At 40.5% G+C, this 15,811-nt stretch overlaps 1 protein-coding gene across 1 annotated transcript in view; it reads left to right on the forward strand.

Moving 5' to 3' along the window:
• The window catches only part of LOC111169181 (interferon-induced very large GTPase 1-like), a 31,471-nt gene extending 21,395 nt beyond the window's left edge, over positions 1–10,076 (forward strand). Inside the window, exon 3 of the mRNA XM_022563209.3 lies at positions 974–10,076. Coding sequence (XP_022418917.2) covers positions 976–8,274 — 7,299 coding nt within the window. The 5' untranslated portion in view covers positions 974–975 and the 3' untranslated portion in view covers positions 8,275–10,076. The remainder of the gene's footprint in view (positions 1–973) is intronic.
• The last annotated feature ends 5,735 nt before the right edge of the window (positions 10,077–15,811 follow it).

Genomic DNA, 15,811 nt, shown 5'->3' on the forward strand with positions numbered 1-15,811 from the left:
TTTGAGGAACCTCCACAATCTTTTCTATAGTGGCTGAACCAACTTATATTCTCAGCAATAGTATAAAAGTGTTCCCGTTTTCTCCACACCCTCTCCAGCATTTATTATTTGTAGACTATTTGATGATGGCCATTATGACTGGTGTGAGGTGATACCTCATTGTGGCTTTGATTTGCATTTCTCTAACAATTAGCAATGTTGAGCATCTTTTCACATGCTTGTTGGCCATCTCTTCAGGGAAATGTCTTTTTAGGTCTTCTGCCCATTTTTTGCTAATCCCATTCTTTTAATGTAGCTGTCCAGTTTTCCCAGCACCACTTATTGAAGAAACTGTCTTTTCTCCATTGTGTTCTTACCTCTTTTGTTGTAGATTAACTGACCATACGTGTGTAGATATACTTCTGGGCTCTCTATTCTGTTCCATTGATCTATGTGTCTGTTTTTAGGCCAGTACCATGCTGTTTTGCTTACTGTAGCTTTGTAGTATAGTCTGAATCAGGGAATGTGATACCTCCAGCTTTCTTTTTTTCTCAAGACTGCTTTGGCAATTTGGTCTTTTGTGGTTCCAAATAAATTTTAGGATTATTTGTTCTACTTTTGTGAAAAGTGTCATGGGCATTTTGATAGTGATTGCATTAAATCTATAGATTGCTTTGTGTAGTATGCACATTTTAACAACATTAATTCTTCTAATCCAGGAACGGGGGATATCTTTCCATTTCTTTGTATCATTTCCAAATTTCTTCATCAGTATTTATAGTTTTCAGAGTATAGGTCTTTCACCTTCTTGATTAAGTTTATTCCCAGATATTTTATTCTTTTTAATGTGATCATAAATGGGACTGCTTCCTCAATTTCTTTTTCTGATAGTTCATTATTAGTGTATAGAAAAGCATCAGATTTCTGCAAATTAATCACAGAGTTCTGTATATTAACATGCCAAAGGCTAAATGAGTGTCTTTTCGTCCCACAGCCATGGACACAGAAGAGTCTACCCCTAATGAGCTCCTGCTCAGAGACAAAAATGGGCAAGATCTCCAAGAGATGTTGAGAGAAGTAGGATTGGCAGTTGAGTACTGGTTGCCCAAGCTGCAGGAACACCTGGGTGTGACCTGTGCCCAAGCCTTACAACACCTAGAAGAAAAAGAACTCCAGAAGCTGCAATCCCAGGCACAACATCCCTGGGAGAAAAGGGCCCTGGAGAAGCTGCTTAACCTGTCATACTCAAATACTCTTTCAGAGTTACAGGAGTCTCAGGTGGAAACAATAAAGAAAAGGCAGAAGCAGGCAGAACAGGCACTGCAGGAGCTAAGAGAGATGCTGGCAGAAGGGAGGCAGCGACAGGAAGAGGCAGTGAGGAAAAAGGAAGCAGAGCTGATGCAGGCAATGGAGATCCCCAAAGAGTTCTGGCCACGTCCCGAAAAGTCCCTAAGAGACGTCATGGAAAACATGCTGGGACAACTCAAACTTATGGAGGGGACACTGTCTCACAGGAAGAACCTTCCAGATAGAGAGCTGGTGCGACATGCATCTGGAGGACTAGCCCTTCAGGGAATTTACAAAACCAGTAATCAAAGGGGCCTGACAGAGAAGAAAGAGGAGCTACTTGGTGTCCCCAAGGAGTTCTCACTCCGTGGCCCTGAGCAGAGTACACGGATGGAAACAAAGGAATTTACATCTTCTCAAAAAGAATCCATGTTCATCCAGGCTGTAGAGAAGCTGGGCTTCAGTATAACTGCCTCAGCAAAGGGTGGAGGTTGGGGATTTAGCCTGGAAGCTGCTATGAATCAGAGCAAACATTCAGAATCCAAGGAAACCCAACAGTCACATTCTAAGCACTCTTACTTCTGCTCAACCAAGTTCAGCTACATCCCACTGGCCTCCTGCCACTTTCCCACTGACCAGCTCCAGCTCTCCAAGGCTGCTCTACAGGAATTGAAATGCATTGAAGACCTTTCAGGTCAGCCAGAAGACCCAGACAAACTTCCCTTGCTGAGGCGCAGGACTGAAGCCTTCTTCCACAGGTTTGGCTCTCATGCTAACCAGGGCCCTCTGCACCTGGGAGGAATCTACTGGTGGAAAGCCATTTCAGAGGGCTTCCAAAGTGAGCAGCTGGCAGAAGTGAAACAGCAAGCTGCAGAGGCCCTGGATATTTACATAAGGGGCAGCTACAGTGGCTTTGGAGTGAATGTTGCTGCAGGTGTGGATGTGTCAGACTCTCATTCAAAAACAGCCTCTCAGAGAACAACCTTGCAAAATCTCCAAACCAAAGTCCAATTATCTGTGGCCCAGACAGGTGGCCCACCAGAAGCAAATGGCCTTTCACAGTGGAAAGCTGGCCTAGTTGCCAATAATCAAACCTGGTGTGTCATTGACCGGGGAATTCAGCTGGTGCCCGTTTGGGACATCATCCTCACCAGCCACCGAAGCGATTTTAAGGATCCTCGTCAGGTAGCTAACTGCCTGAAAGACAGCTACACTGCTCTGACTGGTCTTACTGCCCAGATCCAGGAGGGAGAAGAATTACTGAGTGTTGAGAAGGAGGCTAGGCTTTTCCTAGAGGATGTGAAATCCTGGGAGGTATCTGATCCTGAAGAGCAGCTTAAAAAGCTGATAAATTTCATGCAAAGACTGAGTGAAAAAATAAAAAGTTATAACACTTGGACTAATATATGCCTCACAGATAGGGGTCTGCAGAATTTTCTGGTAGACACTGTCAACTTCTGCAAAAAGTATTCCATATATGAAACTAAATTTATTAAATCTCAGTTGTGCAGCCTTTTGGATCCTCACATCTACAAAGTGACAAACTTTCCTCAGGCTCATTCCATTATGCAGTGGATATTTCAGTCAGAACCAGAGGAAGAGAATGTCAATATCACCCAATTTTCTGAATTAATTAAAATCTTTAAAAAAAACCAGAATGACCTTATGGAAGTAAAGGCCAAGTCTGAATCCACAGAATCAGTGGAGGAAGCTCAAAGCAAGGTGACTTACGAGGTCAGCTTGTCTCTTGGCTGCTTCTTGAGATACCTCCAAGAAACGGGGCAGCCAGACACACACATCTTGCTACTTTTGATTGCAGCTGGTGCAGGATATCATGCGGTAAACAATACATTTCAGTATCTCCTTGGGTGTGATGAGTTAGACTTCCTACTGGATAAAATGCAAACTGCCCTAGATAAATACCAAGAGCTCAAAAATATTTGCAACTACAAGGCTCAGGCATTCCTGGTGCTCACAGGTCTGACAGCTACACTTGGCATCAAAGTTGCTTCTCCAGAAGAGAAAACAGAACGCTTGGCATTAGTAAGACATCACATGGGACAATCTTTGTCTAAAGAAGTTGTACATGTCCTCACCAAACCTGGGGCAGATCATGATTGGGAAAACCTAGAAAAAGACTTGAGATTGCTCATTGATGGGGATTATGAGGCCACCGTCTCTTCATTGCAAATGGAGGATGTGAAAAAACAATTGCAAAGTCTTTTCCATGGAAAGAAACAGCCCCATGAACCACATGATAATGAAAGTAACAAACGGGAGGTCATTGAAAACAAAGCCTTCCTAGAAATACTCCAGCGTCTGGGTCTAGAACATTACTACCCAAAAATGATGAGCAGAGCTAACTTCCACATGATCTACAAAAATCCTGTGTACAACACCCAGCCCTGCTCTGAAAGAGAGCTTCCCTTCTATTTCCTACAGAAGCTACTGATGCTGGATTATGGGCTGAGATACCTGATCATTAAGGATGATGAATACACAGAGAAGCAAGTCTATCCAAGCACCTCAAATCAAGAAAAGGAGGCTTTTGATCCATATGAAGATCTATTTGAAGACAGTGATAGCACCACTAATCCTTCAGCAACTGCTAACGCCAGGCCCTACATTCACCCTATGGATATACAGATGGCAATTCTTCACTGTGCGGATGATTTTGCCAGACAATACATTTTGGCCAAACTTTCCATTTGTCAGTTTGCCCTCCCCCTTCTCATACCTAATCCTTGCAATGCTCAAATTGAATTCTCTCTCTGGTCTCTCAGTCAAATTAGGAGGAGCTGGCTGCAAACAGGGAAATCAATAAAAGAGGAGAAGGACAATTACAAAAATCAGCAGATGTGTCGTGTCTCTACCCCCATTGTATCTTTTATTAGAGTTGGAAATGGCTTCTCTGCCTCCAAATCTCAGATCATGAACTGTCTTCTCAGTAAAAGGAAACATGATGTTTTTTTTCACCGACATTGCAAAGGGAGCAGCAAAGACTGTCTCTTGATGGGAGGTGTGGTGGAAGTTGCCTGGTTCTGTCCTGGGGGTGAAGATCAGGACAGGTTTGACAACTGCCTGACCTTCATCAATCTTCATGGAGATGCAAAGGAACATGAGAAGCAACTTGCCTTTTTGCAGGAGGTCTCTTCTCTCATTGTGGTCCTCATGTCAACTTCTGATGACAATAAAGAAACCCGAAAAATTGTCCATGACCTGTGTCAGAAATCAAAAACTTTAATCTGTTTGCTTGATGATAAAGAAAAAAACATGGCAAATAACTCTGGCCCAAAAGTGAGAATTGGGGTCAGGAACAGAAATGAGGCAGAATTAATAGAGGAGCTCACAACTACAATCAGACGTTTGTTAGAGCTTTCTGACACTGCACTCAGCTTGGAGAACTGTGCCCAAATTGCTCGCAAGCAAGGATTGCTTATTGATGAAGACCAGAGAGAATGCAAGGAAGCCAAAGAAAAGGCAGAGATTCTAATGGCCCTACTGGGAGAAATGGAAATACCTCAGATGAAGGAAAATTTACTACCCCTTCAGGGAAAACTGTGGCAACTTTGGTGTAAAAAGGACAAAGAACTCTATCATCTGAGAGAAAAAGGAAATCGAAGCATTGAACAACACAAGAGTGAGATTGAGACAGATAAACAAATGATACGATGTCAACAGTTGAGAAAAGCCTTTCCGCTCAACGATTTAATGCATTCTGTCCTTGAAATTCTCCAAAATCATTCAGAAACTCACACCAAACTCTACTTCTTGCAATGGCTGAGTGTGCTTTTAGACAATCTGACTGCAGGACACTTGGAAAAACTAAATGAGAAGAAAAAGGCATTGTGGTCACTGGTCCAAAAAGAAAAGCAAGAGGCACCAAAGAGCAACTCTCTGAAAGGCTTGCAAAATGAGATAGAAGTTATCTCCAAAGAGATTAGTGACTGCACCTTGGGAATTGAGCAACTTCTCAGAGAAGTTGGCCAGATCTATGAAGCTCTGGAAGAAGCTTCATCCATGAAAGATACCCTATTTCTCTCCCTTCCCCACATTGCTGCAGATCTGATGCTATCTGGTTTTCCCATTGAGCTAATGGATGGGGATGCTTCTTATGTGCCCCTGAGGTGGGTGGCAGCTGTTTTTGACAAGGTCTCTGAGAAACTTGGAAACAAACGGCTCTTTGTTCTCTCTGTCCTTGGCCTGCAGAGCTCAGGGAAGTCCACCCTACTGAATGCACTTTTTGGGCTGCAGTTCACTGTCAGTGCTGGGAGGTGTACCCGGGGGGCCTACATGCAACTTCTGAAGGTGGAGGAGACATTCGCAAAGGAACTTGGCTTTGACTTTGTGCTTGTTGTGGACACAGAAGGACTTCGGGCCCCAGAACTCAGCATCAAGTCCCAGAATCGTGACAATGAGTTGGCAACCTTTGTCATCGGACTTGGAAACTTGACTCTGATCAATATTTTTGGGGAAAATCCATCAGAAATGCAAGATATTCTACAAATAGTTGTCCAAGCTTTTCTGAGGATGAAACAAGTAAAAATATCTCCTAGTTGCCTCTTTGTTCATCAGAATGTGGGAGAAATTACAGCTAAAGACCAAACTATGGAAGGACGAAGGCGGCTAGAGCAGAGACTGGACAAAATGGCAGCAACAGCAGCTGAAGAAGAGCAGTGCTCAGATGTAACCCGCTTTCGTGATGTCATTAAGTTTGATGTTAATACCCACGTCTACTACTTTGCTCACCTCTGGGATGGCAATCCCCCAATGGCCCCTCCCAATCCTCGTTATAGCCACAATGTCCAAGAACTGAAAAGCAGAATTCTTGTGACTGCCCAACAGGAATCTAGGGGAAGCATCATGAAGATATCAGATGTAAAATTCCGAGTTCAAGATTTGTGGAGAGCACTATTGAATGAAAACTTTATTTTCAGTTTCAGGAATACCCGAGAGGTCATGGCCATGAGCAAACTGGAAACCATGTATAACTACTGGACATGGGAGTTGAGGAGCCATGTGCTGAGCATACAGGACCAGCTGATCAACCAGATTCAGAATGAAAAAATCCAGACACTCAAAACACACACAATTGAGGCTCCAGTTACAGAGAAATATGAAGCCATCAAGCAAGAACTTGAAAAATATTTTAATGAAGACCCAGATAGTGAAGTGCTGGTACAGTGGAAAGGAAATTTTGAAAATAAGCTAATAATCCTTAAAGAGGCATTCATTTTAGACAGCCAAAGAAAAGCCAAAGAACTTCTTAGTTTTAAAAAGAATCAAGAAAAACTGCATAACAAAAAATCAGGTTATGAAAAGGAATTATTGGAAAAAAGCCGAGAGTTGGCTTTAACTGTAAAGGGCACCCAACTGAGTGAGGAAGAGCTACATGAGAAATTCAACACACTTTGGAAAAAATGGGTCTATGATTTGTCCTCAACTCACTCTCCAGTCGCAGAGCCTAAAATTGAAGTGGATTCTGAAAACATCCTTTTGGATTATTTCAAAAAGGAGAAAGACAGGGCAAGCATACTGAATAAAAATTATGGAGAAAACTTTGAAATCAAATATGACAAACATATCAAAATGAACAAGAAATATTTGAACTTAGTTACAATGACATTTGAGGTCCAGGATAAAGAGTCCATAAATATGACTACTAACCGCATTGTTTCAAAAGTTAATGAAACTATTAACAACATTTGTAGGCAAAAGCATGATTACAATCCAACTTATTTCTATGAAATCCTGAGAATAATAGATGAGGAGGTGAAATCTGCACCCACTAAGGAAAGATACACATTTACAAGAAAATATGAAATAGACTTATCCTTGTATTTATTCCAAAGAGCATCAATGAAGTTTCATCATATGCACAAGGAATTCAAGAGAGCAAATGATCCTGTAAACTATCTGGAAAGCAAGAAAGATGATTTCTTCATGAGTTTTAAGATCTCTTGTCAGGGAGCAACCTCAGTTAAAACATTTGTTGATTTTCTGTGGCACAAACTCACCACTGCTGTCTCCAACACCATAAAGAAAAACATGGCCCGCAAAATTGCTGGGGACATGCAAGCCACCTGCCCGGCATTCAATGGAAACAGGGCTAACCTGGAGAAACACATTCTCATCTCTCTGGCAGAAGAGGAAAATTTTGATAATTGTTGGCAGTACCTTCATAATCCGGAATCATATTTTAAGAATTACATTGAAAACCACATTAAAAGATATTGTTCTGACAAAGGAAGTGAAAAAATGAAGACATTTTTAAAAATAAGTTCAGATGAAATCAAGAATGCCATCCTCTCAGCTATTCAGGCATCCACAGCAGTAGCTAAAGATAAAAGCAGCACTGTGTCTGGGTGGTTGGATTTGTTCTGTGATCACCTGGGGAGTAACTTGATCTTTCCACGAAAAGACTTGATAAGCATTGAACACCAGGAGATAAAAGATATTGACTTTCTCAAAGAAGCCATGAGTAAAGCTTTGGATCCTGAAATGAAGAGAGTACAACAGAATGATTTGTGTATGTTTGTAGAAGAAATCGTTCCTGAAATCCAGAAAATGCTCACTGAACATCTCTGTGGCTGCTGGAAACAGTGTCCCTGCTGTAGAGCAATTTGTACAAACACAATCCCTATGCATGATGGAGACCACAGTGTTCCCTTCCATCGTCCACAGGCTGTCAGTGGAGGAAGGTGGTACAAAACAGACCATTTTGTCATTGATTGCTGTACCAGTTTGGTATCAAGTGATTGTGTTTTGGTTTTGGGAGATGGCCGGAAAGTCCCATATAAGAACTATCGACAGGCAGGAGGGGAATATGCCAGGTGGAGTATCACCCCAGACACATCCACCCAGCCATACTGGAAATGGTTTGTCTGCCACTTCAGATTAAAGCTACAAGAAAAATATCTCAAAAGATTTGAAGGTAAAGGTAAAATTCCTGATGCATGGGACAAAATTACGAAACAGGATGTGCTTAATGACTTGAAAAAAAATTAATACTCAATGACCACAAAACAGCCCCAGTATCTGAACAAAGGAGGCACATTACCTGAGGAAGGCTAAAATATCACCCACTCATAAGGAAAACATCCCTTATATCAATTTTTTCAATTGAAACATCTAAAACTAAATCAGTTAACAGCAAGAGTTGAAGACTTGCTGAGAAAGAACTTCATTTTTCTTTGCCTCAATTCCTTTTGCTTTAAAAACATTACTAAAATATATGAGTACATGATAAAATCAAATAAAATCCATTTAAAATACCTACTTCATATTTTAAACTATTATTCTGAATGTTATTTTTTATTTTTAAATATATAATGTTATTTAAAGTCACAAGAAAGTCATTTTCATAGAGGGAAGTTAAAATCATTGCAGACTGCCACAAATTCTATAGAATAACTACACAGTTTAACCAATATACAGTTCTTGACTGGAATCTACAAATTCTTTTCAGTTCTAAGTGTATTTTTTTTACCCTCAGAAATTTGTGAGGAAGAGTTATTAATGCTTGAATGCAAAAACATTCATGGAAAATTCATGATTCCCAATTCCCAAATATAGTGCTTTTTAGGGATATCCTGTTATAGGAAATGAAAAAAAAAAAAAACAGAAACTTGACCAGGATAGAGCCTGCATCAATTCTGGAAACATTATTCAAAAAATATGGAAAATAGAAGTTAAATAACTTTTTCTTATTTAACCATCATCCTCCTATTCCCTGGTGCCTTGGCACTTGCCTGTGCATGTTTTTTAAAAAAGGAAAAGAAAAAATTCACAGGAGCTTAGGTATTCAAAGCCTAGAGCTATGTACAAGTCTGAAAAGGACTGGTTAATGGAACAAGATTTATGACAAGGTAAAAAGGGCCATTTTAATCAAGGCTGTGGACAAGGTCAAATTTGATTAAGCCATGATCATTTAATCATTAATGATTAAAAAAACTATTCCTTCAAGACTAAAATATCAAAAAATATATAGTTTTGTGTGGTGATATTTCAATAAGAGATGCTTTTTACGTATTAAAAGGTAAGAAAATGCTTATCTCCAAATCAGGCACCCTTGTGACTTTTCACAGTATTTGAGCCATAGGGTCATGATCAGAAATAAAAATGAAGAACATGCTGAAGCCAACCAAAGATCTGAGAGGGGAAGGAAATCTCCCTTCTGCAAACTTTTACCTTCTAAAGCAATGACTTTTGCTAGGTTCTCAAAGCTGATGATCTGAAGGAATCCTGATGCAAAGAAAAAAGATTATTCATGCCTGACATAAGGGCATCCATTGGTTTCCATTTCAGGGTACACTGTCTACCCGTCCATAGCCAGTGAAAACAGACAGTACAAAGAGCAGTCAAAGGACTTGGATCTTCAGAGCCGGGAGACAGGAGCGTTCACTCTGCTATCTTTGTGCCCCAAGGCTTCAAGCATACTCTCAGTTTCAGGTCAAATGACCATGTTTCCAGAAGAAATCCTGGAACAGAAAAATTATATGGAAAACAGATGTTCTTGGACAGTAGGGTTTCCCTTTTGTTCTCTAAAAAAATAGCCTCACTGAGAGTTGGAACTAGTAGGATAAAGTTGAAACAGTGATAAAAACAGAACCCATGCATAATATAGCACCTGTTTCTGACATAGCTGCATCCTTGATAACTGTGCAATGTTAACATTCGCTGAATGCCTTTCATATTTGTTTAATGAATCCATTAAAACTTTTAACTAAAAAGTATTATATATCATATATTAACTTTGATTTTTCACGCCAAATTGTTGTGCATAAAAAAATAAATTTTTTGATAAATTCCTCAGGCATTTAAGTAGAGTGATTATTAAATGAAATTCAGAGGCTGTGTCAAGAACCCAAAATGGCTAGACATAAGTTGGGAATGAGAGAAGATGGCTATGTGTAAATGTGGTTTTCTATGATAGTAGTGGAGGGTAAAGTGCCATCAACATAGGGTAAGGATTAAAGGGTCAGTGGGTTGAGGTCACTGAGGGAGATCTTAGGAACAGTGGAGTAGGGTGAATGGAGTCAGTAGGGATGAGAATCATATGGTCATCAAAAATGGGAGATGACGGGCCCAGTGTAGGTCACAGATGAGAGATGGCCAGAGTTGTAAGGTCAATAGAGGTATAGTTCACATGGTCAGTGGAACAGGTCTCTCAGAGTCACTGAAAGTGGGGATCATGGAAACACAGGAATTGGGGGTCACCACATCGATAGACTTTGGGGATTTCCAGAGTAAGTTAAGCAAGAGAGGACAAGGCCTGCAGGGATGGGGCTAGGAGGGTGTTGGATTCTAAGACAAGATCAAATAACATGAATAAGAGGTGAGTTGCTTAAATGAAGCTGGAAATTTGCACTAAAAAGATTTTCACTTAGGTCTCTCTCCCTCTCTCTCTCTCTCTGAGAGAGGATATAAATACGGGAAGGTCAATTGAATAAGGTGTGTTATGGATAAAATATTTCTGTCATCCATAAATTCACATGTTGAAGCCCTAATCCCCAGTGTGATTTTAGAGGGGGCCTTGGGAGATAATTAGGGTGAGATGAGTTCATGAGGGAAGGGTCCTCATGAAGAGATTAATGTCCTTATAAGAAGAGACATCAGAGATATCTCTCTCCCTCCCCAGGAGCATGAATCAAGGAAAGATCATATGAGCACACTGCAATATGTGTAATAAAGCAAGCCAGGAAGAGAGCTCTCATCAGGAACCAAATCAGCCAGCATCTTGATCTTAGATGCTCTAGAACTGGAAGAAATAAATTTCCATTGTCTAAGACACCTGGTCTGTAGTGTTTTGTTACGGCAGCCCAAGCTGACTAAAATGAGGTGTGCCTAAAAATTGGCCCCCTTAAGGTTTGGGATGCTTTTCCCTTAGACTATGGAAAAAGACATATGAAACATAAAACTTTTAATTTTTCCCCTTCCTTCAAATTTGTAATTATCTTTAATCATTCTCTTTAATCAGTCTAACCCTTCAGTAAGTTCTAAAAAAGCCATTTAGCCCTTTCTAGTAGTGCTGTGACACATAAATAGACAAAACAGAGAAGGAAAGTGTGAGCACTACCAATAATAGTATCATGATAATGACTGTACTGATATCTTTGCAATAGTAGTAACTGTGATATCTTGGGCAGGTAGTTTAACCTCTCTTTGTTCAAGTGCCCTGTCTGTAAGAGTGCATTTCTCATTCTGCTACTGGGAAGAATAAATGAATTCCTATTTAAAAAACATTTAAGACAGAAGCAAACACAGAGTACTTTATAAGTGTAAGTTATTATTATGTTATACTACCACTCCTAAGTTCCTTATTCCTTTGCATTTGAGTAGCATTTTATTAGGAACATACTGATGGGTTGAGATAGTCTCATCTGAGGTTCATCGGCAGGAATATTCAACCAGGACCCCTTGGGAAATCACAACTGAGAATACAGTAAGTTCTCAATAAATGTGGTTATAACTTATGGCTCAAAATGAATCTCGATATATTGATGTCCCACAGTACTTTATCTGTAGTCATACCTCTTTCAAAAACTAATCCATCAGTCAAAGACTTAGACAAGTCATTGTCACAATTCTTTAACAGCACAGAAGATAATATGTCTTAGATTATTCAAAAGGTCCGAGACATGGATTCACACACAATTGATTTATTAGAAAAGCTATCCCAGTAAAAAAAGAATAAGGGTAAGCAAGAGGGGGAATGTAACTTAAGGTGAGGGAATAAATTAGTAAGTATGCAAATTTTGAGAGGTAGAAAATGTCATCTTTCAATTCTAGTTAACAACCACAAACTCGAAAATTAGACTGTTCGGTTTTGAATAGGACTTCCACCATTTAGTAGCTGTGTGACCATGAATGACTTTCTCAACCTGTCTCTGCTTCATTTTCATCCATAAAATGGTGCCACCTCATAGAAGTGTTAAGGATTTCTTGAGATATCCTTGGCACAGCATATATAGTTCCAATAATAGTAGGTGGCGGTAGTAGTAGTAGTAGTACTAGTAGCAGCAGCAGCAAAGCAACAAAAGTCATGTCAAAAGAAGAAATTACTATAGTTATTAAAATTATTATCATTTCCATTACAATGAAATGTGTTTATGCCTGTACCACATTCTCAGCTGTAAATTCCTGAAAAAGAGTTCATGTCTTGTTCATCTCCATATGCTCAGCATGTAGAATGGTATTTACCCCAATGTAGGTGATGAATCATGGCTCTTAAGTACAATTGAGGACAAGCTTACTAAATACTGGAGTTGGAAGTGGAGACAGTTCGAAGGAAAAGAGAGAAATCAAAGATGATGCTGGTATTTCAAACAGGGAAAATGCAGCTGACATCAACTAAGTAAAGGTCATCAATGGCCTCCACTTCACTAAATCCAATTTTTTATTCACAGTCATATACATGACCTACCAGCATCATTTTGTCCCTCTCATCTCCCTGAAACACTTCTTTTACTTGGATTTGAGAATACTGCACTCTTGCTTCTCTCCTCCTATGTCACTCTTCTTTACTGCTTCTTCCACTTCTATCAGTCTCTCAATGCTAATATACCCCAAGGGCTCAATCTTGGGTCTTCCTTCCATATCTAGGCTCTCTCTCTCTCTTAAGGGGTCACCAGTCCTCACTGCATTAAATACCACCTATACACTGATGACTCCTAGTACATTTGTCTCACCACACCTCTCACTAAATGTCGAATACATGCCGACTCACCATCTCCACTTGGATGTCTCAAAGACATCTCAAGCTTAACATGCCCAAAACTGGATTCTAAATATCCCCTCACTCAAACCCTGCTCTTATCTATAGGCTTCCTCTTCTTAGTTAAAGGTCAATCCATTGTTTCAATCCCCTGGGCCAAAAAATACTCTAAATCATCCATAATTCTTCTTACCCAATCATTCATTGATAAATCCTGTTAAATCTACTGTCAAAATATATCTAAAATCTAGCCATTTACCACCACTCCACTGCAGGCACTGAGGCTCAATAGCCTCCTAACAGATTACCATAACAACATCCAACATAGCAGTCAGAAAGCTTTTTTTAATGTAAGCTAGATCATTTTAATCCTTTGTTCAAAACCCTGAAATCTCCAGTTTTCATTCAGTGTGAAAGTCAGTCATCACAAGATTCATCAAGGCCCCATGTGATGTGATGTGATATGATGTGATGTGATGTGATGCAGCTCCTATTACCATTCTGATCTACTTCTATCCCCCTTAGTCACTCACTACAGCCATTCTCAAAACCACTGACTAAAAAAAAAACAAAAAAAGAACACTGACTAAAAAGATGACTGAGTCCCCAGGATTAAAGACCCTGCAGCACTGTGGCAAATATATATTATAATCATCCCTAAAGAGACCTACATATATTTATTCAGATAAATATGCACTGGGGAAAGGGGAGTACCCAGACATTTTGAGAATTATTAGACACAAGGTCTGAGTTGACACTGACATCTAGAGAAACGAAGTATGATTATTCATAACTGGAGACTAGGTAATAAATGGGGTCTTTCCTAGGCTAAAGTCAAGCTCACATTCAGTCCACTGGGTTGACAGACCCACAGAGTGGTCTGTCCCCAGTCCCCGAATGTATAATCGAGGAATGACAAACTTGGCAGTTGGACTAACCCCAAAATTGGGTTCTTGTCCTATGAGGTAAGTGCTTTAACAATGAGAAAGCCTAAGCAGAAGTCTTCAAAATTGCCCTCCACTCTGGTAAGTTAATAAATCTTTAAAAAATCACAACACAGGGGATGGCAAAGATTAGTACCACCATTAAAAACCTAAAGCGGGGGCTTCCCTGTGGTGCAGTGGTTGAGAGTCCACCTGCCGATGCAGGGGACACGGGTTCGTGCCCCGGTCCGGGAAGATCGCACATGCCACGGAGTGGCTGGGCCCGTGAGCCATGGCCACTGAGCCTGCACGTCCGGAGCCTGTGCTCCACAACGGGAGAAGCCACAACAGTGAGAGGCCCGCGTACTGCAAAAAAAAAAAAAAAACCTAAAGCGGTGGTTATCCCTACCATGTCTCCATTTAATTAGCCAGTGTGTCTCTTGCAATAACAGATGGATCCTAAAAATTTCTTGTAAATTGCTGCTAGCTTATCCAATGGTAGCCCCTACTGCAGGTTCTGTACTGGCCAAGGTAATATTGCTAGAGCTAAGATAGTATTTGCCACTGATATGGCAAATGCATTCTTTTCTATTTCAGTGGTAAGAGACTACTAGAAACACTTCACATTCATGAAACGGACAAATATATTTACTTAGAGTTTTGTCCCAGGGCTCTACTAACTCTCCTGCTTTCTGTCATAAGACAATCCTAAAGAAAGGGGACCTTCCCAGAGAACATCACACTGATCAGTTATATGATGACATCATGCCAACTGACTGGGAAAGTAAGAGGTGGCTAGTAAGTTGGTAGCCTTGTTAAGACATGTGCTCCAGAGGATGGGAAACAAACCCTACAGAGGTTCAGGGACCTGCCATAACAAAAGTTTTTAAGGGTCCAATGGTCACGATATCCCCTCCAAATTAAAAGACAAATAACTGCATCTTGTATTTCCTACAATAAAAAATAAAGCACAGCACCTGGTAGGCCTCTTTGATTTGGGGAAGCAACACATTCCACACCTATGAATACTTCTCTGGTCCAGATCAGGTGACAAGGAAGTCCACCATCTTTGAATGGGGTCTAGAGGAGGAAAGAATTCTCCAATAGTTTCAGGCTGTGGTGCAAGTTGCCCAAAGGCTGAGCCGTATGATCCAGCAGACCCTATGGGGTTGGAGGTGTCAATTATGATAAAAGATTCGCTGTGGAGTTCATGCCAGGGATCAGCAAACCACGGCCCATGCCACCATTTTTGGAAAACATATTTTATAAAAATGCAGCCATATTCATTCATTTGAATATTGTCTATAGATGCTTTCACACTACAAAAGCAGAGTTGAGTAGTTGAAACAAAGAACATATGGTTGACAAAGTCTCAGATATTTTCTATGGCTCATTATAGAAAAAGTTTGTTTATGCTTTGTTTATGGTAGGCCCCAGCAAGAGAATCATGATGCAGGGGTTCTGGAGTAAGGCCATGTCATCTGCACCAGAGAATTATATGCCTTTTGAGAAACAGCTCCTGGTCTGTCACTGATCCCTGGTAGTTATGGAATGCTTGACCATGAGGCACAAACTGATCATGTGACTGAAAATGCCCATTTTGAGCTGGGTTATGTTGGACCCACCAAGGCTTACTGTCAGAAAGGCCCAGCAGCAATCCATGGTAAGATGCAAATGGTATATCCTAGATCAAGTTTGTTCAGGAACAGAGGGCATTATTAATCATAAACAGGTAGCCCCAACCCCCATGTCACCTACCATAGTTGCACCCAGAACCCTCCCCCAGCTCACATCTATAGCTTTATGGGGGTCACATCCAAACATCTAAAGGAATAAGAAAAAGCTCAAGCTCGATTTATGGACAAGTTGGCCTCACATAGTGTACAACCTAAAAATGGATGGTAGC

This window comes from Delphinapterus leucas, chromosome 7 (genome assembly GCF_059928025.1).
Source record: "Delphinapterus leucas isolate spDelLeu-1000000601 "Yukka" chromosome 7, BTC_Dleu_Yukka2, whole genome shotgun sequence".
In the NCBI taxonomy this organism is placed as follows: Eukaryota; Metazoa; Chordata; class Mammalia; order Artiodactyla; family Monodontidae; genus Delphinapterus; species Delphinapterus leucas.